The sequence below is a fragment of the Oncorhynchus gorbuscha genome, linkage group LG10 (assembly GCF_021184085.1).
Source record: "Oncorhynchus gorbuscha isolate QuinsamMale2020 ecotype Even-year linkage group LG10, OgorEven_v1.0, whole genome shotgun sequence".
Lineage (NCBI taxonomy): Eukaryota > Metazoa > Chordata > Actinopteri > Salmoniformes > Salmonidae > Oncorhynchus > Oncorhynchus gorbuscha.
Window position 1 is genome coordinate 62,712,590 of NC_060182.1, and position 23,774 is coordinate 62,736,363.

At 42.3% G+C, this 23,774-nt stretch overlaps 2 protein-coding genes across 2 annotated transcripts in view; one reads left to right on the forward strand and one right to left on the reverse strand.

The window, feature by feature from the left end:
* Window positions 1–17,438: 17,438 nt before the first annotated feature.
* Window positions 17,439–22,802, reverse strand: qrsl1 (glutaminyl-tRNA amidotransferase subunit QRSL1). Its single transcript, XM_046366598.1, has 10 exons — window positions 22,655–22,802; window positions 22,130–22,289; window positions 21,918–22,016; window positions 21,729–21,825; window positions 21,444–21,605; window positions 21,045–21,336; window positions 20,742–20,934; window positions 18,741–18,858; window positions 18,353–18,558; window positions 17,439–18,104 (listed from the first exon to the last, which is right to left on the reverse strand). The coding sequence occupies exons 1-10, from the start codon at window positions 22,676–22,678 to the stop codon at window positions 17,887–17,889; spliced, it is 1,569 nt and encodes a 522-aa protein (XP_046222554.1). The 5' UTR covers window positions 22,679–22,802; the 3' UTR covers window positions 17,439–17,886.
* Window positions 22,803–22,825: 23 nt separating this feature from the next.
* Window positions 22,826–23,774, forward strand: part of rtn4ip1 (reticulon 4 interacting protein 1) — a 30,821-nt gene continuing 29,872 nt past the window's right edge. Inside the window, exon 1 of the mRNA XM_046366599.1 lies at window positions 22,826–23,355. Coding sequence (XP_046222555.1) covers window positions 23,076–23,355 — 280 coding nt within the window. The 5' untranslated portion in view covers window positions 22,826–23,075. The remainder of the gene's footprint in view (window positions 23,356–23,774) is intronic.

The following is a 23,774-nucleotide window of genomic DNA, read 5'->3' on the forward strand; positions in this document are numbered from 1 at the left end:
TTTACAAACCGACAATCTGACAATGCTCTGAATTTATGAGCGTCAAGTTGTACAACACCATATTTTCTATTCCATCCTAACGTAATTTTTTTTTTCATGTATGGAATAGAAACATTAGGCACTTTCTCGTATTTACTACAGTATGTATTGTAGACTGCACAGTAGCCTATTAACAAATAAACACATTTCGTTAATAAAATAATGATAAACAATACTCTTCCAAAATGCAGATATGGATTTAGTTATGGACCCATGAGGAATTGCTATGGGAATAAATATCACTGATTTACAGAAATATTGGAACAAAGTTGTCTAATGAAGGCAAACAATTTAGAATCACCCAATCCTGTAGCCTACTCCCGACAATCATGTTGTACAGTGCCATATTTTCCATTTCGTTTTTCTACGAATAGAAACACCATAATATTAATCAAATTAATTAAGCCAAATTTTCTGAAAATCAATCCCATATACTATGTTTTTACAAAAAAGGTTTTAAATTCTCTGGTAAGGCCAGTACGGAATACTATCAAATGCTTCCCTCTGGTGGTCAAACTAGCAATGAAATTCGGTAACAGAAAAAATGGCTGAGCATTAAATGACATGCTGCGGCAGCACGGAAGTTATGACGCAACTTTTAAAGGAGGAACCACTGTATGTCATTATCAGTGGCGACCCGACATTCAGGTATATATATGTTTTTGTTGTTGCCTGTTTTGCATGTTATTTTGGCATTAATATATACAAAAACTTGAATTAGTAAAGCAGCATACAAACATGGTCTTTTTTTGCTTTCTTGAGTAAGGCAGCTCCAAAATACAGGTGTTTCAGCCTAGCTCAGTGCTTTCTGTGGTGGAGGGCTAACCAGCAAAAAATACAGAGCGTAGAGGTTGATAACGTGACGTGCTACCTGGGACGTGCTACTTGTCCCAGGCCTGCTGTTTTAAACTCTCTAGAAACGGGCAGGAGCGGTAGAGATACTCTCAATGATTGGCTATGAAAAGCCAACTAATGTTTTCTCCTGAGGTGCTGACTTGTGGCACCCTCGACAACTACTGTGATTATTATTATTTAACCATGCTGGTCATTAATGAATATTTGAACATCTAGGCCATGTTCTGTTATTATCTCCACCCGGCACAGCCAGAAGAGGACTGACTACCCCTCAGAGCCTGGTTCCTCTCTAGGTTTCTTCCTAGGTTTTGGCCTTTCTAGGGAGTTTTTCCTAGCCACCGTGCTTCTACACCTGCATTGCTTGCTGATTGGGGTTTTAGGCTGGGTTTCTGTACAGCACTTTGATATATCAGCTGATGTAACAAGGGGTATATAAATAAATTTGATTTGATAATCTTTTCTAGTTGCGCCGTGATTGGCTCAGTGTTCTGTACGTCACCGCAAAATCTACAGGGAGAGCTATAAAGTTAAAGCCCCCTTGGGTGCTGCAATAGATTTACATTAGAAGTGCCCATCCAAGAAGGCTCAAGGTCATTGGCCACAGATAAAATAGTCAAATCATGTTATATCTACCATAGCTTTGTTGGACTGATCATGTCAACATCATACTTTCAAAATCTTTGCTAGCAAGCTAGACAAGCAGTCATCCTCATGAATCACATCGACAATCTGTCTCCTTTTCAATACTTGTCATATGAAGAGAAATGATAGATAAATGTATCGGTATTCATCGGCATTTGGACATAAACATTACACAACAAGTTGGAAATCGCAAATTCAACAATGAGTGGTTTGGAGGGAATCAGTGGCTAACTTCAAGTGTTGCAAAGCAATCACTATTTTGCTTCCCCTGCTATTTAGTGGAGAGAGTGTGTGGTCCAAGTCTGTGTTTAAGGGTCTCTTTTCAAAGCTTAAAAGGATAAACATTCACATGCAACACCATGGGCCAGAAAAGGTTGAATACATTGCCCATGCTGTCAATCCAGCATGACTTCTGCCACGTAAAAGACAACTGGAAAATACATTTTGAACAGTCATCCAACTCGGAATTCCAAGTCGGGAACCCAAGCCTCTTTCTAGAGCTCCGACCTGAAGATCACTAATGTCAAGATTCAACCTTTTTTTTCAAGAGTTCCCAGATGTCTTGAAAGAACCATAAATCCAGAGAATACCAGACTTTGATGACAACGTTTCATGGAAAAACTTGCCCACAAGAAGGACCGCCTCGCCACCTTCCTGTTCAAGTGAGCACAGCAGTGAGCACAGCCTACTGTTCTGACTTGGTGGTGCACATGTAGCCTATATCCTGTTTTAGAGAAAACCATCATTAAATATTGTAAGAGCTTTCTTTGTCTGCTTTTTTTGTCCCCTTTATTTATCCTACGGTTCTGTACAGGGAGAATACTGTAAGGCCCACGTTCTGAATTCTGGGAAACACAGACGCGAGCTGCCCAGTGACTCGAGCCTACCAGATGAGCTAAATGCCTTTCATGCTCACTTCGAGGCAAGCAACCCTAAAGAATGCATGCGAGCATCAGCTGTTCTGGATGACTGTGTGATAACACTCTCGGTAGCCAATGTGAACAAAACCTTTAAACAGGTCAACATTCACAAAGCCGCTGGGCCAGACAGATTACCAAGACGTGTACTCCAAGCATGCGCGGACCTACTGTCAAGTGTCCTCACTGACATTTTCAACCTCTCCCTGACCAAGTTGGGAATATCTACATGTTTCAAGCAGACCACCATAGTCCCTGTGCCCAAGGAAGCAAAGGTAACCTGCCTAAATGATTACAGCCCTGTGGCACTCACATTGGTAGCCAAGAAGTGCTTTGAAAGGCTGGTCATGGCTCACATCAACAGCATCCTCCGGACACCCTAGACCCACTCCAATTCACATACCGCTCCAACAGATCCACAGACGATGCAATCTCTATTGCACTCCACACTGCCTTTTCTCACCTGGACAAAAGGAACACCTATGTGAGAATGCCGTTCATTGACTAGAGCTCAGCGTTCCACACCATAGTGCCCATGAAGCTCATCACTAAGCTAAGGACTCTGGGACTAAACACCTCCCTATGCTACTGGATCCTGGACTTCCTGATGGACTGCCCCCAGATGATAAGAGTAGGCAATAACACTTCTGCCACACTGATCCTTAACACTGGAGCCCCTCAGGGGTGTGTACTTAGTCCTCTCCTGTATTCCCTGTTCACCCACGACTGCATGGCCAAACTTCGACTCCAACACCATCATTAAGTTTGCTGACGACACAACAGTGGTATGCCTGATCACCAACAACGATGAAACTGCCTATAGGGAGGAGGTCAGAGATCTGGTATTGCGGTGCCTGGACAACAACCTCTCCCTCAATGTGAAAGACAGAGGAGCTGATCGTGGACTACAAGAAAAGGAGGGCCGAACAGGCCCCCATTAACATCGACGGGGTTGTAGTGGTGTGGGTCGAGAGATTCAAGTTCCTTGGTGTCCACATCACCAACGAACTATCATGGTCCAAATATACCAAGACAGTCGTAAAGAAGGCACGACAAAACCTTTTCCCCCTTAGGAGACTGAAAAGATTTGGAATGGGTCCCCAGATCCTCAAATGGTTCCACAGCTGCACCATCGAGAGCTGGTTGCATCACCGCCTGGTATGGCAACTGCTCAGCATCTGACCATAAGGCGCTACAGAGGGTAGTGCCGAACGACCAAGTAAATCACTGCGGCCAAGCTTTCTGCCATCCAGGACCTATCTAATAGGCGGTGTCAGAGGAAAGCCCAGAAAATGATCAGAGACACCAGTCACCCAAGTTATAGACTGTTTTCTCTGCTACCGCACGGCAAGCGGTCCCGGAGCGCCAAGTATAGGACCAAAAGGCTCCTCAATCGCTTCTACCCCCGAGCCATTAGACTGATGAACAATTCATAAAAACGGTCAATTCTCAATTATCATTCGAAACCACATTTGTTTAAGCAAGTCAGCCATATCAGCTACATTTTTTAAAGGCAGTAAATGAGGCAGAATGCATTGTTTTGCTGCCAGGCAAGGTTCCACTGCTAGCCAGGTGTAGCAGTGGTAAGGTGTTGGGACTACTGTTCGGACTCTGCTGTTGGGACAGCTTTATGTAGGCCCAGTTTTACATGCTTAACTCTCCACTGGTCATTATTAAATCAGGCAAAAAAAACATTATAGAGCTTAAAACACATACTTTAGGCACAATGTCAGTGTGTTGCTGTGCACGGAGACCGCTCAGAGCCAATGTCAGCTGTTTTCCCCTTATGTTTTCCTGTTCTCATTCAATCCAGCTTCTACAAGGACAGAGACGACATTGAAGAGAGTTTTAACTGATTAATGAGTGTTTAGGCCAATAACATGAAAGCCAGTGACATACAGTACCTGTCAAGCAAAAGGGAGAGGTCATTTGTTTCTCAAATGTGCAGAGAATAGGGGTGTGGATATTACCTTCTTAATAATTAACATCTCAATGAATTTTACATGATAGAATAACTAAACGATACACAGTAGGCATGTATTAGTCTGAATACAATCTGTGCCTTATCGTCTCCCAGTGTTCATTGTGTGTTTACTCATTAAACAGAGAGACAGCCGAAACTGAGATCAATCCTCCTAGAGACCACTTGTTGCTGGAGAGAGAGGGATGGGGGAGGGACAGCAGAGGAGAAAGGGAGAGAGAGAGAGAGAGATCAGAGAGTTTGAGAGAGAGATCGGAGGGGAGTATTCAAGGGGAACACCAGAACAATAGAGGCTTGTTATAGCTGAGCTGAAGTGGGCATTGACTAGAGTCAGCATACCTGAGCCACCTTGTTGATATATTGTACGTGGGACCATACAGTTGGCCTTCTCACAGTCCCTGGCCGAGAGAGAGGTATCTGGTTTCAAAGCTTGCTGAGAGCTCCTCATGGCAGCATCAGAGCAAAAGGAACAGGGACATTATTCAAGGAGTATCCAAAGGTGTACTTTGTATTTGTTTTAAGCAGGTGTGGAATCCACATCAGTGGTGAATCAGGAATAGGAGAGCTTGGGTGCAGTCAAGTGATTTAGGGTGTATGCATAGATGTGTGCTTTATGAATGCCATCTGTTGTTGTGTGTATACTTTTCCTTTTATGATAGTGATTAGCAAGTTTATGATGTCTCTACTTTCGTTGATCTACTGCTTTCAGAAATGAACATAAGTATGTTGGCATACAGTGCATTGAGTTTGAATAACACATTGACATAAGGTATTTTTATGGTTTTAAAATAGCATGTTTGCATGCATAGGTTATGTAATTATGGTGACATCTCTCCATGCATCACTGTGGAGAGATGATGCATGGAGAGATGTCAGCTGAGAACACATGATGTTTGTCGTGCATGACATAACAAAAGTGTCCCATGTGAGATTTCCTATTATTCCTCTTGAGTATGTTTCATATGATGTACTGTATGCAAAGTACTCGTTCTTAACCCAGTGGTGGTTCTGCACCACTTTCTATTTAACACTCAGGATCCAAAGCGCGCAAGTGGTCAAATCAAGTCTTCCACTTTTGATTGGGTTCCCTGCTGGTAATGACAGGGAAATCATCCAATCGTCTGTACCTGAGCCTGTTTGTCAACGGCAACCTTCTATGAGTCACCAAGGTGATCTAATAACGTCAGACATACCAGCCCTTTCTGCAATCCATCTATCTGACGCAGTGGGCCTACTGCATGTCACCCTGATACGGGAAGGCGATAGTCTCCAAATTACCAGACTGATTACCGCTGCGCTGTCATACGATATCCGTGCAGCGGACATTCATGTAAACTCACGAGATCAGGCGGCTTGCGAGGCTAGGAAGGAGATAGGAGAATGTTATTGGATAATGATATGGCCATGTTACGTGTAGAATGACTATCAGGCACAGGTAAAGTTGTGTGTGTTCCAAATTTGTCTTGAAAGAGGACAGCGCCTATAAACGAAGCTCCTCCCCACGTCGTGTGTACAATCTCAGACACAGGCAATCAGAAACCATCTCGAAATGGGAAACTAAACTACCTCTTACCATACCATAGCACAGCAGATACACTGCCTTCAGAAAGGATTCTGTTACGTTGTTTGTTGATCATTGCTAGAAAGCCATTTCCAAGTCTTGACATTAGATTTTCAAGTCGATTTAAGTCAAAACTGTAACTAAGGCCACTCATTCAATATTTAATGTAATGTTGGTGAGCAACTCCAGTGTAGATTTGGCCTTGTGTTTTTAGGTTATTGTCCTGCTGAAAGGTGAATTTGTCTCCCAGTGTCTGTTGGAAAGCAGACTGAGGCAGGTTTTTCTCTAGGATTTTTCCTGTGCTTAGCTCAAAAAAAAAAAAAAAAAAAAAAATCCCCAGTCCTTGCCGATGACTAGCATGACTAATGTACCCATCTACCAATAGGTGCCCTTTGCTAGGCATTGGAAAATCCCCCTGGTCTTTGTGCTTGAATCTGTGTTTGAAATTCACTGCTTGACTGAGGAACCTTACAGATAATTGTATGTGTGGGGTACAGAGATGAGTTAGTCATTCCAAAATCAAGTTAAACACTATTATTGCAGTTACTCCATGCAACATTTATATGACTTATTATGTGAAACATTTTTACTCCTGAAGATATTTAGGCTTGCCATAACAAATGGGTTGAATACTTATTGACACAAGACATTTCAGCTTTCATTTTTAATGAATGTGTAAAAAAACAAACATTTTAAATTCAGGCTGTAACACAACAAAATGTGGAAAAAGACAAGGCAGCGAATCCCTCAGGACAATGGAGAGATCAAATGTCTGTCCAGCTATTGGCCAATTGCTGTAAGATAACCCAGCCTGCGCCCTTGCCATTTCTTGGCAAGGCTGTGTTGCATCACCACCACTCTAATAACACACACTATGTTGGTGTGTGTGTCCGTGTTTGTTTGTATGTATAGTACCAGTCAATAGTTTGGACACACCTACTCATTCAAGGGTTTTTCTATATTTTTCCTATTTTCTACATTGTAAAATAATAGTGAAGACATCAAAACTATAAATGTGCTTTTACACCTGCATTGTTTGCTGTTTGGGGTTTTAGGCTGGGTTTCTGTACAGCACTTTGAGATATCAGCTGATGTACGAAGGGCTATATAAATAAATTTGATTTGATTTGATAAAATAACACATATGGAATCATGTAGTAACCAAAACAGTGTTAAACAAATCGAAATATATTTGATATTCTGCAAAGTAGCCAACCTATGCCTTGATGATAGCTTTGCACACTCTTGGCATTCTCTCAACCAGCTTAACCTGGAATGCTTTTCCAACAGTCTTGAAGGAGTTCCCACATGTTAGTGGGACCATTGTATGGTGACTGCGTCAGATATGCTCACGTATGCAACTCAAGTGTATGTTTGTATTAAGAGTAGGACAACCACATTCATTTATTGTGCAATGTTGAGCCAATGGTCACCCATTCTAATCTTTGGACAAGTGCAGAGTGGAGACTGCTCATTCGCAGCAGTTGTTGAAGAGGGCCCCTTGCTTGCTTGTCCCTCTCCCACCAGACCAGTAATGTCTGCCTTGCACAATTCCGCCTTATTGTATCAGCTTACTGTGAGTTAAGTCCATTCTTCTCTTTCCCACAAAATTGTGCCATTTCCTCTCACCTTTTGGAAATGACTTCAAGACTTGGTTTCATTGCAGGATATAAAGTGAAAGCTGTTTTCCATCTATTCAAGTACATTGTGTCATAAACTCAGCAGAATAAGGAAGGTCCTCTCCCTGTCAACTGCGTTTATTGTCAGCAAACTTAACATGTGTAAATATTTGTATGAATATAACAAGATTCAACAACTGAGACATAAACTGAACAAGTTCCATAGACATGTGACTAACATAAATGGAATAATGTGTCATTGAACAAAGGGGGAGTCTAAATCAAAAGTAACAGTCAGTATCTGGTGTGGCCACCAGCTGCATTAAGTACTGCAGTGCATCTCCTCCTCATGGACTGCACCAGATTTCCCAGTTCTTGCTGAGATGTTACCTCACTCTTCCACCAAGGCACCTGCAAGTTCCCGGACATTTCTGGGTGAATGGCCCTAGCCTTCACCTTCCGATCCAACAGGTCCCAGATGTGCTCAATGGGATTGAGATCCGGGCTCTTCGCTGGCCATGGCAGAACACTGGCATTCCTGTCTTGCAGGAAATCACGCAAAAGAATGAGCAGTATGGCTGGAGGCATTATCATGCTGGAGGGTCATGTCAGGATGAGCCTGCAGGAAGGGTACCACATGAGGGAGGAGGATGTCTTCCCTGTAACGCGCAGCGTTGAGATTGCTTGCAATGATGACAAGCTCAGTCCGATAATGCTGTCACACACCGCCCCAGACCATGATGGTCCCTGCTCCTCCAAATCGATCCCGTTCCAGAGTACAGGCCTCGGTGTAACACTCATTCCTTCAATGATAAACGGGAATCCCACCATCACCCCTGGTGAGACAAAACCGTGACTCGTCAGCGAAGAGCACTTTTTGCCAATCCTGTCTGGTCCAGCGACGGTGGGTTTGTGCCCATAAGCGACGTTGCTGCCAGTGATGTCTGGTGAGACCTGCCTTACAACAGGCCTACAAGCCCCTCAGTCCAGCCTCTCTCAGCCTATTGCAGACAGTCTGAACATTGATGGAATGATTGTGCGTTCCTGGTGTAACTCAGGCAGTTGTTGTTGCCATCCTGTACCTGTCTCACAGGTGTGATGTTCGGATGTACCGATCCTGTGCAGGTGTTGTTACACGTGGTCAGCCACTGCGAAGATGATCAGCTGTCCGTCCTGTCTCCCTGTAGCACTGTCTTAGACATCTCACAGTACGGATATTGCAATTTATTGCCCTGGCCACATCTGCAGTCCTCATGCCTCCTTGCAGCAGGGCTAAGGCACGTTCACGCAGATGAGCAGGGAGCCTGGGCATCTTTTTCTTGGTGTTTTTCAGAGTCAGTAGAAAGGCCTCTTTAGTGTCCTAAGTTTTCATAACTGTGACCTTACTTGCCTACAGTCTGTAAGCTGTTAGTGTCTTAACGACCGTTCCACAGGTGCATGTTCATTAATTGTTTATGGTTCATTGAACAAGCATGGGAAACAGTGTTTATACCCTTTACAATGAAGATCTGTGAAGTTATTTGGATTTTTACGAATTATCTTTAAAAGACAGGGTCCTGAAAAAGGGAGGGATGGGAGGGAGTTTATATTGTCTGTCATAGCATGCAAATCACATGGACAGGAGTGTTGGCAGGTCATTTGCACATGTAAAGTACATGATATTGAACAATCACTGTGGAAACAAACATTGTGTCTACTGTTATGGAATAAATTTACCAATACAAACAGAACTTGGATATAATTAAATTATATGTCTTTGGGTTGTCCTGGAGTACAAAGATCAGGGGATGTGATGGGGGAGTAGGTGTAGCCGTCATTGTAAATAAGAATGTGTTCTTAACTGACTTGCCTAGTTAAATAAAGGTTAAATAAAAAAATATAATAATAATTAAGTGGATGTATGTGTATTCATGTGTTTGTGCCTGTCCTGAGGTTTGGTGTGGGAGGGTTGTAGTGGTATTATTGTGTGTGTGTGTGTGTGTGTGTGTGTGTGTGTGTGTGTGTGTGTGTGTGTGTGTGTGTGTGTGTGTGTGTGTGTGTGTGTGTGTGTGTGTGTGTGTGTGTGTGTGTGTGTGTGTGTGTGTGTGTGTGTGTGTGTGTGTGTGTGTGTGTGTGTGTGTGTGTGTGAGAGAGAGAGAGATGGTATGTGCAGAAGAAGAGTCCTAGCTTTGTTGATATTTTGTCAGCCTGTCACTGCGGCAGAGTGCGAGTGACATTTGTGTAACGAGTAGTTATCCTCCCTAGTGGCACAGCGGTCTAAGGCAATGCATCTCATCTCTAGAGGCATCACTACAGACCCTGGTTCGATTCCAGGCTGTATCACAACCAGCCGTGATATGGAGTCCCGTAGTGCGGTGCACAATTGGCCCAGTGTCGTCAGGGTTAGGGTTTGGCCGGGGTAGGCCGTCATTGTAAATAAGAATTTGTTCTTAACTGACTTGTCTAGTTAAATAAAGGTTAAATAAGAATAATAAATCCTCTGTGTGTGTTATTATGTGGATGTCGATTATGGCAGCCCTCTGCACCTCTCTGATTCAGAGGGGTTGGGTTAAATGCTGAAGACACATTTCAGTTGAATGCATTCAGTTGTACAACTGACTAGGTATCCCCCTTTCCCTTTCCTTTATGTGTCAGTGTGTGTGTGGGTGTCCTTCAGTGCAAAAACATCTACACAGTGAAATGAGACTGCATTCATGTCACTAGTGATTTGACTCTACAGCTCTGTAACTTCGAAGAAATGGGGGGAAATTCCGACCTCAATTATGTAATTCCCTTTTCATGCACTTTTCTCTTCATGTGTATTCTGACCGGGAATTTGTGCATGAGAATAGCATGCTGTTCACCCGTTTTCTTTTGGTTTGAAGAAATAAGGTGTGTGGTGGAGGTGAACTTGACTTAATTCCCTCATAATTTCACAACCTTTACGAGCAATGAAACAATGAATAAGGTCGAGCAAGCTGTGGAACAATATCTACTTTATTTTTTCCAATATAAATAAATAACACCATTCCTTCATTTTTTTAAACCTCTTTTTCTCCCCAATTTTGTGGTATACAATTGGTAGTTAGTCTTGTCCCATCGCTGCAACTTCCGTACAGACTCGGGAGAAGCCACTGGCCTGCACAGAGTCCTGGCGTTAAACCCCGTCAAACACCTTTGGGATGAATTGGAATACCAAATGCGAGCCAGGCATAACCACCCTACATTAGTGCCCAACCTCACTAATGTTCTTGTGGCTGAATGGAAGCAAGTCCCTGCAGCAGTGTTTCAACATTTAGTGGACAGCATTCCCAGAATTGGGGAGGCTAATTTAGCAGCAAAGGGGGGTCCAACTCCATATTAATGCCCATGATTTTGGAATGAGATGTTCAACGAGTATACATACTTCGTCCACATACTTTTGATAATGTAGTGTATCACCTTTTCCACAGTGAAGTTTATTAAATGCAGGCCTTAGAATTTGGGATAAAATTTGGAGGCCCAAGCTACAGTATAGGCTTCTCTAGCCATACGCAAATGACAGTATTAGGATTTATATAATGTTTTAATCATTTCCCAGGACTTTTCCCAGTATTAAACTAAACTATTAAACTGTAAACTATTTGTATTGTGTTAAACATGGGCCACTATCGGTATCTAGGTCAGTTAAACCCACATACATTTAGAACTGCCACTGACTTCGTTTCCTTATATTTTGCATCATTCCGTTACGTCGCAAGTTTACCTTACCTCTGTCACGTTCGTGTGGTTGTTCCTGAGGATCGCTAGCAATGGTGGATCATATTATGCCAACGTATTACAAATTGTGCAATAATTTGGGACATGTAGCCGCATGGACCATTGTTGAGGAAAACTCAATCCAAGGATCAGGGAGAGCTCATTATCCAGTTAATAATAGTTTATTCAAGAATTCCAAGGAAGATTACATTCAAGATGAATCTGAGAGCAAACAAAACATTTCAGAGTCACACACAGTCATTACAAGGAGGCAATTTTACATGAGAGAGAAGGGGTATTTGGCTCCACTTCCTTAAAAAGCATTGTACACCAGTCCTCACAGCCCACATGTCTAAGAGAGGGGATTGGTGAGTTCTTGAAAGCCTATGCAGCTGCAAGAAGATTTCAACCTTGAGCTAGGCCTCTGGTGCCCAGAGTGACAAGGAGTCAGCAGCACATCACTCCTTTGTGCGCTATGAGAAGAGGTACACAAGACAGTAATGGACAATTACCGGTTTGATGGCACTGTACAACTAAAGCATATTCATAGCATTTTAGACTGTAACAAAACATTTTTTTGCACCCACACCATACATAGCAGTTTAAACCTGTAGCCTGGCAAAGGTTTCACAACGACTGGACTGTTGTCATCACAATTCCATGATTAGTGAGGATTATTAGGATAGATTTATAGGACTATTGTTCAACCTCTATTGTACACTTTTCTCACCTTCCAATATTTCATGGATTGAAGAATGGAATACGTCAACTTTCAGGATGACTAAAACCAACCACTGTATTTTTTATTCACCAATAGATTTTGTGCGTAAAGGCTCTCGAAACCTGTTTTTTAATTATTCATAAATCCTTTCCTAACCCTAAAATAATATACAGGATCAGAGTATTTCTAAATCTACCAATTGGTGCTGAAAGTGAGAGGGATATGCGTGTATTTAGACCTGCGTGGCTTTCTTTCGTTGAGCCCATATATTCAGAACTTCTCTCCCCATATATTCAGAACTGCTCTCTCCATATATTCAGAACTGCTCTCTCCATATATTCAGCACTTCTCTCCCCATATATTCAGGACTTCTCTCTCCATATATTCAGGACTTCTCTCCCCATATATTCAGAACTTCTCTCTCCATATATTCAGGACTTCTCTCCCCATACATTCAGAACTGCTCTCCCTATATATTCAGAACTACCCTCCCCATACATTCAGAACTGCTCTCCCCATATATTCAGAACTGCTCTCTCCATATATTCAGAACTGCTCTCTCCATATATTCAGCACTTCTCTCCCCATATATTCAGAACTTCTCTCTCCATATATTCAGGACTTCTCTCCCCATATATTCAGAACTTCTCTCTCCATATATTCAGGACTTCTCTCCCCATATATTCAGAACTTCTCTCTCCATATATTCAGGACTTCTCTCCCCATACATTCAGAACTGCTCTCCCCATACATTCAGAACTGCTCTCCCCATATATTCAGAACTGCTCTCCCCCATACATTCAGAACTGCTCTCCCCCATATATTCAGAACTGCTCTCCCCCATATATTCAGAACTGCTCTCCCCCATATATTCAGAACTGCTCTCCCCCATATATTCAGAACTGCCCTCCCCCATATATTCAGAACTGCTCTCCCCATACATTCAGAACTGCTCTCCCCCATATATTCAGAACTGCTCTCCCCCATATATTCAGAACTGCTCTCCCCATATATTCAGAACTGCTCTCCCCATATATTCAGAACTGCTCTCCCCATATATTCAGAACTGCTCTCTCCATATATTCAGAACTGCTCTCCCCATATATTCAGAACTGCTCTCTCCATATATTCAGAACTGCTCTCTCCATATATTCTAGTGAGTCTGTCCAGAGAAAACATATATTAAAGGGATGGCTTTCGAGAAATATTCTGAAAACGCTATTGAATGAAAACTCCAAGAAAAACTGTTGGCCAGCAAGTGGGAGGGTTTTCAGTCGTTGAAGTGCATGAATTCAGTGTGCAAGCAAGCCACGCCTGCAAAGCCCATTACACACCTGCATAAGGTAAGTCTAAATACCAACTACTGAGAAGTGCGTAGGAAGGGTGTGGGTAACAAAGGGTACATTTCTTAAGTCTGATAGAGGCCGATTCAGACTTCGGAAATCTATTTCATTTTTGCAGGTTTTGATTTAAGGACTTCTGAATAGTTGGTATTCAGATTTACAGTATGCAGGTCGTAACGGGATTTACAGGTGTGGCACGTTTACACACAACATATATAGGTGAATAAAAATCCATTGGTTCGAGTCATCCTGAAAGTTGTCATATTCAATTCTTCAATTTATGAAATATTGTAAAGTGAGAAAAGTGTACAATAGGGGTTGAATTATAGCCCTTCAAATCTACGCTAATCTTCACAAATTACAGAACCTTGATGACACTTGTCATGAACCATTCCCAGGCTCCAGGTGTAAACTGCTACTTATGGTCTGCTTTCCATAATGATTCAAATAGGCCACATGTTCGAAAATATTGCATAACTTGTAATACGTTAGCCTAATATGATCCACTATTGCTAGAGATCCTCAGGGTCAACCACACGGATGTGACAGAGGTAAGAAAGGTAAATCAAATCCAATTTTATTTGTCACATACACATGGTTAGCAGATGTTAATGCGAGTGTAGCGAAATGTTTGTGCTTCTAGTTCTGACAATGCAGTAATGACCAACGAGTAATCTAACCTAACCTAACAGTTCCACAACTACTACCTTATACACACAAGTGTAAAGGGATAAAGAATATGTACATAAAGATATATGAATGAGTGGCGGTACAGAACGGCATAGGCAAGATGCAGTAGATGGTATCGAGTACAGTATATACATATGAGATGAGTAATGTAGGGTATGTAAACATAAGTGGCATAGTTTAAAGTGGCTAGTGATACCACGTTCATCTGTTCAAACAATAGTACGCAAGTTTAAACACCATGGGACCACGCAGCCGTCATACCGCTCAGGAAGGAGACGCGTTCTGTCTCCTGGAGATGAAGTATTGGAGTGGCCATCACAAAGCCCTGACCTCAATCCTATAGAAAATGTGTGGGCAGAACTGAAAAAGTGTGTGCAAGCAAGGAGGCCTACAAACCCAACTTACACCAGCTCTGTCAGGAGGAATGGCCCAGAATTTCCCAACTTATTGTGAGAAGCTTGTGGAAGACTGCCCAAAACGTTGGACCCAAGTTAAACAATTTTACCAATTTTACCAAATTAGAGGTTGACCGACTATGATTGTTCAACGCCAATACCGATTATTGGAGACCAAAAAAAGTTGATACCGATTAATTGCCAATTTACATTTTTTATTTATTTTATTTTTAAATGTATTTATTTGTAATAATGAAAATTACAACAATACTGAAGAAACACTTATTTTAACTTAATATAATACACCAATCAAATCAATTTAGCCTCAAATAAATAATGAAACATGTTCAATTTGGTTTAAATAATGCTAAAACAAAGTGTTGAAGAAGAAAGTAAAAGTGCAATATGTGCCATGTAAAAAAGCTAACGTTTAAGTTCCTTGCTCAGAACATGAGAACATATGAAAGCTGGCTGTTCCTTTTAACATGAGTCTTCAATATTCCTAGGTAAGAAGTTTTAGGTTGAGGTTATTACAGGAATTATAGGACTATTTCTCTCTATACCATTTGTATTTCATATACCTTTGACTATTGGATGTTCTTATAGGCACGTTAGTATTGCCAGTGTAACAGTAGAGCTTCCGTTCCTCTCCTCGCCCCTACCTGGGCTCGAACAAGGTACACATCGACAACAGCCACCCTCGAAGCATCATTACCCATGCAGAGCAAGGGGAACAACTACTCCAAGTCTCAGAGCGAGTGACGTTTGAAACGCTATAAGCGCGCACCCGCTAACTAGCTAGTCATTTCACATCGGTTACACCAGCCTCATCTCAGGAGTTGATAGGCTTGAAGTCATAAACAGCTCAATGCCTGAAGCATTGCATAGAGCTGCTGGCAAACGCACTAAATTGCTGTTTGAATGAATGCTTACGAGCCTGCTGCTGCCTACCACCGCTCAGTCAGACTGCTCTATCAAATATCAAATCATAGATTAATTATAACATAACACACAGAAATATGAGCTTTAGGTCATTAATATGGTCAAATCCGGGAACTATCATTTCGAAAACGAAACGTTTATTCTTTCAGTGAAATACAGAACCGTTCCGTATTTTATCTAACGGGTGGCATCCCTAAGTCTAAATATTCCTGTTACATTGCACAACCTTCAATGTTATGTCATAATTATGTAAAATCCTGGCAAATTAGTTTGCAACGAGCCAGGCGGCCCAAACGGTTGCATATACCCTGACTCTGCCTGCAATTAACGCAAGAGAAGTGACAATTTCCCTAGTTTAATATTGCCTGCTAACATGAATTTATTTGAACTAGTATGCAGGTTTAAAAATATATACTTCTGTGTATTGATTTTAAGAAAGGCATTGATGTTTATGGTTAGGTACATTCTTGCAACGATTGATTTTTTTCGCAAATGCGCTTTTGTTAAATCATCCCTCGTTTGGCAAAGTTGGCTGTTAGGAAGAAATAGTCTTCACAGTTCGCAACGAGCCAGGCGGCTCAAACTGCTGCATATACACTGACTCTGTTGCACAGAACGCAAGAGAAGTGACAATTTCCCTAGTTAAAACAAATTCATGTTAGCAGGCAATTTTAACTAAATATGCAGGTTTAAAAATATATACTTGTGTGTTGATTTTAAGAAAGGCGTTGATGTTTATGGTTAGGTACACATTGGTGCAACGACAGTGCTTTTTTCGCGAACGCGCTTGTTAAATCACCCGTTTGGCGAAGTAGGCTATGATTCAATGATAAATTAACAGGCACCACATCGATTATATGCATCGCAGGACAAGCTAGATAAATTAGTAATATCATCAACCATGTGTAGTTTTAACTAGTGATTATGTTAAGATTGTTTTTATAAGATATGTTTAATGCTAGCTAGCACCTTACCGTGGTTCCTTGGTACGCTCGCATAACAGGTAGTCAGCCTGCCACGCAGTCTCCTCGTGGTCGGCCATGATCGGTGTCCAAAATGCTGATTGTTATGAAAACTTGAAATCGGCCCTAATTAATCGGCCATTCCGATTAATCGGTCGACCTCTATACCAAATACTAATTAAGTGTATGTAAACTTCTGATGCACTGGGAATGTGATGAAAGAAATAAAAGCTGAAATAAATAATTCTCTACTATTATTCTGACATTTCACATTCTTAAAATAAAGTGGTGACCCTAACTGACCTAAGACAGGGAATTTGTACTAGGTTTAAATTTCAGGAATTGTGAAAAACTGAGTTTAAATGTATTTGGCTAAGGTGCATGTAAACTTCCGACTTCAACTGTTCCTACTCATCAATTAGTTAATTACAGTGCATGGAGAATTGTGTTATTTAAATGTTTTTCCACTAGAACGTAAAGGTGGTGGAATTATGAGGGAATTAAGTCAAGTTCAGAATTCAGAGTATCTGTAGACACATCTTCAAACGCAAACCTTGCTGCCACTGGCTTTTCCCCAAGCGTACATTCAAGGCCAGATACACTTAAAGAAAAGTGCATAAAAAGGAACAGAGTTCAGGTCTGAATTCCCCCCTAAAGATCTAATAGGCAAAACCCATCCTATATCATCACTCCTACACTGAGACTTTGTGAATACGGGCCTAGATGATCCTACACCCAATCCTAAACATAACCTTTAGGGGATGAAATTAGCTATACCAGACTTTCTACTCCGTGTTTGTTGTGCCATGTGACTCACCGTGCCCCAGCGTATGGTAATCTAACCAAAGGCAAACTAGTCTCCTCACAACCCTCTCATGAGTGTTTCTTGGAACTGCACACATTAACAACCATTCTCAAAGTTATCAAAACATATTCTGATAAGGTAAACAGTATATAAGATTAAATTGCCTTGTAAAGTTTTACTATCTGCACTGTGTATGGAAAGTGGTTTGTGTTCTTTTGTTCCACGTACAAATATTGACAAAAGCCTGAAAACTCTGCAGACACACAGTAGTTGCTTTTAAGTACACATTTCACAAGATAAAGTCTCATTTATAATGGCCATTATGATCAGACAGACGTGTTAATATGCTCCTAATGAAACGTGTGAAAGGGTTCTCTGTACAAATCAAATACTACTGAAACAGTTTATCTTCAAACACAAGGGAGCAACATTTCAAGGTGTTCCTTTACCAAGATTACAAATTGAACTGTACTGTACGTGATGCAATGGATAGATTTTCCTTCAGGCTCGTAAGCGCTTTTGAAAAACTACTGGCTGAAATTATACAAAAGTTCTGGAGCATCACTTTAAGTGGGTTCATTCGGTGGTAGTACCCTGGAAAAGTAACCAGAAAAGGCCTTTTTCTGTGTATGTCCTTTCCTTGACCATCATACATCTGAGTAGCTCTGTATCATTAGTTTAGTGTCCATGTTTCTCCTCATACAACAGAGGTCTGCTCTCTCTCATGGACCTCCTCACCCTTCTCCCCCTCTCCGGCATCTCCATGGTAACGGATGGGGGGAAAGCCCACCTTCTGCTCTATCCACTGGGCTACCGTCAGCAGCTTCCTGTCCTGGAGGGCGGGGCCTATCAGCTGCAGGCCAATGGGAAGGCCTCTGTTTGATAATGCTGTTGGCACGGAAACAGCAGGGAGCCCTGGGGAAGAAATGGAGAGTTGAAGGGGTAAATGTGAAAAGGGAGAAAGGTTTGGAGGGTAAGGTTGTCTGACGATCAGTGGCTGCGGGTATAAAAGACGGGTGAAACTTTAACTGGAGCTAATCTGATATCTAAATCAATGGGTTGACCGATCTATGAATTCCAACCCAATTCCTTTGAAAAGGGAGAGTTAAAAGATTAACATTATTTCCCTTGAAGTGTCGGGGGAGTGTGTGTTTCCTCAGTACCTGCCATATTGACAGGCTGTGTAAAAATGTCCTCCTGGGCACTGCGTGTGCGGTTGTCTTCCTGCATGAAGTCCGTGTATCGCATGGCATCACTCAGTGTGGTGGGCGTGAGCAGCACATCAACACCAGAGCTGAACACTCGCTTGAAGTCCTCCGCTATTAGCCGCCGCACCTGCTGGGCCTTCACAAAGTAGTGCTCGTAGTTCCTGAGGGAGGCAACCTGTGAGAGATCTTGTCCAAAAACTCAAAATTTCTGCTTCCAGCCCCAACATGATCCCCGATCTTACAGTAGTAGAAATGTGAAGTATTTAAAAAAAAATAGCTATAAATAAGCTATTGAAATTAACATGTGTTTTTTTTGTTACTGAAAATGTGTGATGTATCTTACTGTCTGAGCAGGAAGTAGTTCCCGGAGAGGATTCTTCCTCGTACAACATCATTGAATCCCTCGTGGCGAGTGGTGCTATACATTGCCTCTGTTGAACTGTCGATCCCACTACGGTGGCCTGTGGAGAACAATTCACAAATAATATATCAATCTTGCTTTACAATGACAAATCCCTTGTAAATAAATATTATGTTGTTGTTTTTTGTATAGGTTTTATTGTCACATATGCCGGATAGGTACAATGAAATGTGTTGTTTTACAGGGTCAGCCATAGTGGTACGTCCTTTCTGTGCAAATTAGGGTCAAGTGCCTTGCTAAAGGGCACATCAACCGATGTTTCACCTTGTCATCTCAGGTATTCGATCAAGCAAGCTATTGGTTACTGCCCAAATGCTGTAACAGCTAGGCTACCTGCTTCCCTACACACACAGCAATAATGAAAATAAACCGAGGTGGCCATCATGGGCTTTGCTGGCTATAGGGCATTTACATTGGGGCAAAAAAGTATTTAGTCAGCCACCAATTGTGCAAGTTCTCCCACTTAAGAATATGAGAGAGGCCTGTAATTTTCATCATAGGTACACCTCAACTATGACAGACAAACTGAGAAACAAAATCCAGAAAATCACATTGTAGGATTTTTAATGAATTTATTTGCAAATGATGGTGGAAAATAAGTATTTGGTCAATAACAAAAGTTTATCTCAATACTTTGTTATATACCCTTTGTTGGCAATGACAGAGGTAAAACGTTTTCTGTAAGTCTTCACAAGGTTTTCACACACTGTTGCTGGTATTTTGGCCCATTCCTCCATCCAGATCTCCTCTAGAGCAGTGATGTTTTGGGGCTGTTGCTGGGAAACATGGACTTTCAACTCCCTCCAAAGATTTTCTATGGGGTTGAGATCTGGAGACTGGCTAGGCCACTCCAGGACCTTGAAATGCTTCTTACAAAGCCACTTCTTCGTTGCCTGGGCGGTGTGTTTGGGATCATTGTCATGCTGAAAGACCCAGCCACGTTTCATCTTCAATGCCCTTGCTGATGGAAGGAGGTTTTCACTCAAAATCTCACTATACATTGCCCCATTCATTCTTTCCTTTACATGGATCAGTCGTCCTGGTCCCTTTGCAGAAAAACATCCCCAAAGCATGATGTTTCCACATTTTTGCTCACCGTTCTTGTGATCATTTTAACACCCCCGGGGTGAAATCTTGCGTGGAGCCCCAGAACGAGGGATATTTACAGTGGTGTTGTATGTCTTCCATTTCCTAATAATTGCTCCCACAGTTGATTTCTTCAAACCAAGCTGCTTACCTATTGCAGATTCAGTCTTCCCAGCCTGGTGCAGGTCTACAATTTTGTTTCTGGTGTCCTTTGACAGCTCTTTGGTCTTGCCCATAGTGGAGTTTGGAGTGTGACTGTTTGAGGTTGTGGACAGGTGTCTTTTATACTGATAACAAGTTCAAACAGGTGCCATTAATACAGGTAACGAGTGGAGGACAGAGGAGCCTCTTAAAGAAGAAGTTACAGGTCTGTGAGAGCCAGAAATCTTGCATGTTTGTAGGTGACCAAATACTTATTTTCCACCATAATTTGCAAATAAATTCATTAAAAATCCTACAATGTGATTTTCTGGATTTATTTCCCTCATTTTGTCTGTCATAGTTGAAGTGTACCTATGATGAAAATTACAAGCCTCATCTTTTTAAGTGGGAGAACTTGCACAATTGGTGGCTGACTAAATACTTTTTTGCCCCACTGTACAATAAATGTAACGTTAAGGAAAACTTCACTTTGTTGGGCTTTCAAATTAAATTACCTTCGTCTTGCATTTACTGAGCTATACAAATTTACACCATAGATCATCAAACAATGGCATAGCCAGACAGACAAACAGGCAGATAGATCAAACCACTCAATTCAATACAACTTAATCCATAAGTGGCAATTAGAAAAACATTTTCAGCACAGGGCATTAAATATTGAAACCTGGTTTGTACCATATTCCAGGCCGTCAAAGCGTGCCATGTTGGATGCCACCTCTGTGTGACATAGGACATGGTAGCAGACGATGGAGTGCTGGGTGTGGGGGAGGGACACCTGCTCCACCCGTGCCCCCGCCCGCTCAAACATGTCCGCCACACGGTTCCACTGGGCCAGGGTTTCCTGGGACAGACCTGGGGCATGGTACTCCTGACGATGAGGGAAAGGACACACAACACAACCAGAACAACAATCTCCACGTTAAACCACTGGGATGAGCGGAGAAGTCTGATCCTACTGGGTGAATAAGGAAAGCTCACCTTGGGAATGCCAACACAGATGTTCCTGACATCAAAGTCATCAAATAGTTGTGTCAGTGTGGAGGGGTTATGGGTTATGGTAGTAGAGTCTTTGACATCATGTCCTTGAAGAATATCAAGGACTGTAGCTGCGTCATAGACACTCCTGGTTATGATGCCTGGGACGTCCATGGAGTTGACCAGGGGGATGAGGCCATGTCTGGACACTAGGCCGTAGGTGGGCTTCAGGGCCACAACACCACACAATGCCCCTGGGTTACGGGTGGAGCCACCTGTATCCGATCCTAAAGAGCTGCAAGTACCAGAACAAGGAAACAATAAATAATTTGTGTTTAAATTGTCATTTCAGATTGGAACAGTCCAAAGCTCTTGAACGCAGCCCTGGGTCTGCAGACTCACAGGAAGCTGGTGAGAGAGGCCACGGCTGCAGCACTTCCTCCAGAACTGCCTCCAGTGATGACCCAGTCAGAGTCCGGTTCAGCCCCAGTCTGCTCTCTGTAAGGGCCGGAGTAGCTCCAGGGGTTCCGGACAGGTCCAAAAGCACTGTCAGTACTGCCTGCACTGGAGAAGGATGGAGGGAGGGATGTAAATGAAGGCCAGAAGATGATAATACTCTAGTAATTCTGCAAATAAATATAGTTCTTAGTGTGTGTATAGTTCTTGAAATGTGTTTAAGAGGCTGACCCCATTGCAAACTCATCCAGGTTAGTTTTCCCCATGAGAACAGCACCCTGATCAAGGAGCTTCTGAACCACTGTAGCACTGTATGGAGGAATGTAGTCTACAAAACAGACAGCAGGGGATTAGGATTATCAATGCACCCAACTCAAATGAGGAGCAATGGATCCCTGTTTTAGATATTAGGGGACATACCTTTCAGCATTTTGGAGGCACAAGTGGTCTTGATGTTCTCTGTGCAGAAGTTGTCCTTCACAGCAAAAGGGATCCCATCCAGTGGACCTTTGGGTGCACCTGTAGGAAAGAAAGATAATAAGGCAAGACCTGATCATAATCTGCACTATACAAAACATGCATACAGCACACAGAAACAAACAGATACAGACAGAGAGACAGGAAACACACACCTTTGAGGAGCCTACTCTCAGCCTCCTGTGCCTGTTTCAATGCAAGCTCCTCTGTCACAGTGATGTAAGCATTGAGATAGTGAGTTTTCTTGATGCGGTCCAGGCATTTTCGACACAGTTCCGTGGGGGAGATCCTACCTTCCCGCAGAGCCAAGGACACCTGTCAAATAATGTGAAATGTGTATGATTCTATAATAATCACAATAATTTCCATTTTGTGAACATGGTTGCTGAATCAACATGACCAATTTCTACACTGCTGAAATGGTTGGAAATCTGTGCCATTCAACTTTAACCATGTCTCTGTGGGGATGTGGGCTAATACATTGATGTTTTAGATGTGATACTGTAGCTAGCCAACTAACTCCCAGAGTTTAAGGCTTTGCATCAGTTGATATGTGTAACTAGGTAGCTAACGTTAGCTAGCTACATTACATTGCAACTAGCAGACGAATCGTTATTGCCAATAAAGTACGCCAAATACAAACTAGCTCATGTTACTGGTAACGAGTTTATTACACGTACCTCTCTTATAGACAAGCTCAGCATACTTTCTATGTCATGAGACAAATCAACCTGGGAAATTTTCAGCAACCTTCAGCGCCTGGAGGCTGCCATGTTTGTTTCGCGTCTGGAATCCCAACATCGTGCTCTGTGATTGGGTGTGGGATGAGTAAGCCGCACTACCATTGGTTGAGTAGAAGCTGTCAGACGCTGCCAGCAGTAGACGAGGAAGCAGTATTAAGTGCAGAGCTAAGTGAACACTGTCTTTCCAGACTGTAAAAACTATAGTATCTGCAACTTTTCCCATTGTATTGTCTAATGAATGGAAAGATTAGATATCAGTCATTGAGCTAATTGTAGTCGCGTCCATGGCTTGATAAATAATGTGCAGAGTACACGATTGAAGAGCAAGTGTATTGACAATTGATATCTGGATATAATCATGCTTCCTTTAAGACAGTTTGCTTGCAGTTGGTGGTCGTGTCTCCTTAACAGTAGAGCACCATGTGTGAAAACATTGGTCCACGGAGATCAGAGGAGACTGTTCAACACCTCAAACAGCCGTATGACAATAATGCCTGCTTGGGTTATCGATAGATACGGCAGCAATGATGTCCTACGGTTCACTAAAAACGCCGGCTTCCCAATCATCAACTATCCGAATGAAGTCGTCGTTCAAGTCCATGCCGCAGGTCTAAACCCCATTGACGTCAGCATGAGAGGTTGGTGACTGATAAAGATGTGTGGTCTTCTAGCTCGTTTGGTTCCCGTGATAGGATACCTCTTCATTGTTCATGTCAGTGGTTTTCCTATAACCTTCAGTTCTCACAGAACATAGACTATCAGATATTTTACATATAGCCTGTGCTTGACTTGGGCAGGAGCTCACCGGAGCTGAGTACCGGCACCTCCCAATGTTCTACTGCTTGGGCTCCTGTTACTCTTATAGAATATCAGCTCAAACGTATTGTGGAGCTCCTGCACCTATATGAAGACAGATGCAAGACATTCTCACATTTGTGCACACACCACTAGTGAAAAGGAAATTCAACATCCCTCAGTCTAAACTGCTCTCATTCAGAGTTGACTGAGCATCTGTTTTTTTTGCCATTCAAATATGGCCTGTGTGAGAGAGAGAGCT

Bases quoted from the DNA above. Each gene is read 5' to 3' on its own strand.
- qrsl1 (XM_046366598.1), bottom strand. From the start codon at position 22,678: ATGCTGAGCTTGTCTATAAGAGAG. The intron at 22,017-22,129 runs GTGTGTGTTTCC...TCTTTCCTACAG, and splicing joins TGAGAGTAGGCTCCTCAAAG to GTGCACCCAAAGGTCCACTG. The intron at 21,826-21,917 runs GTATGTCCCCTA...TCTGTTTTGTAG, and splicing joins TGCCTCCAAAATGCTGAAAG to ACTACATTCCTCCATACAGT.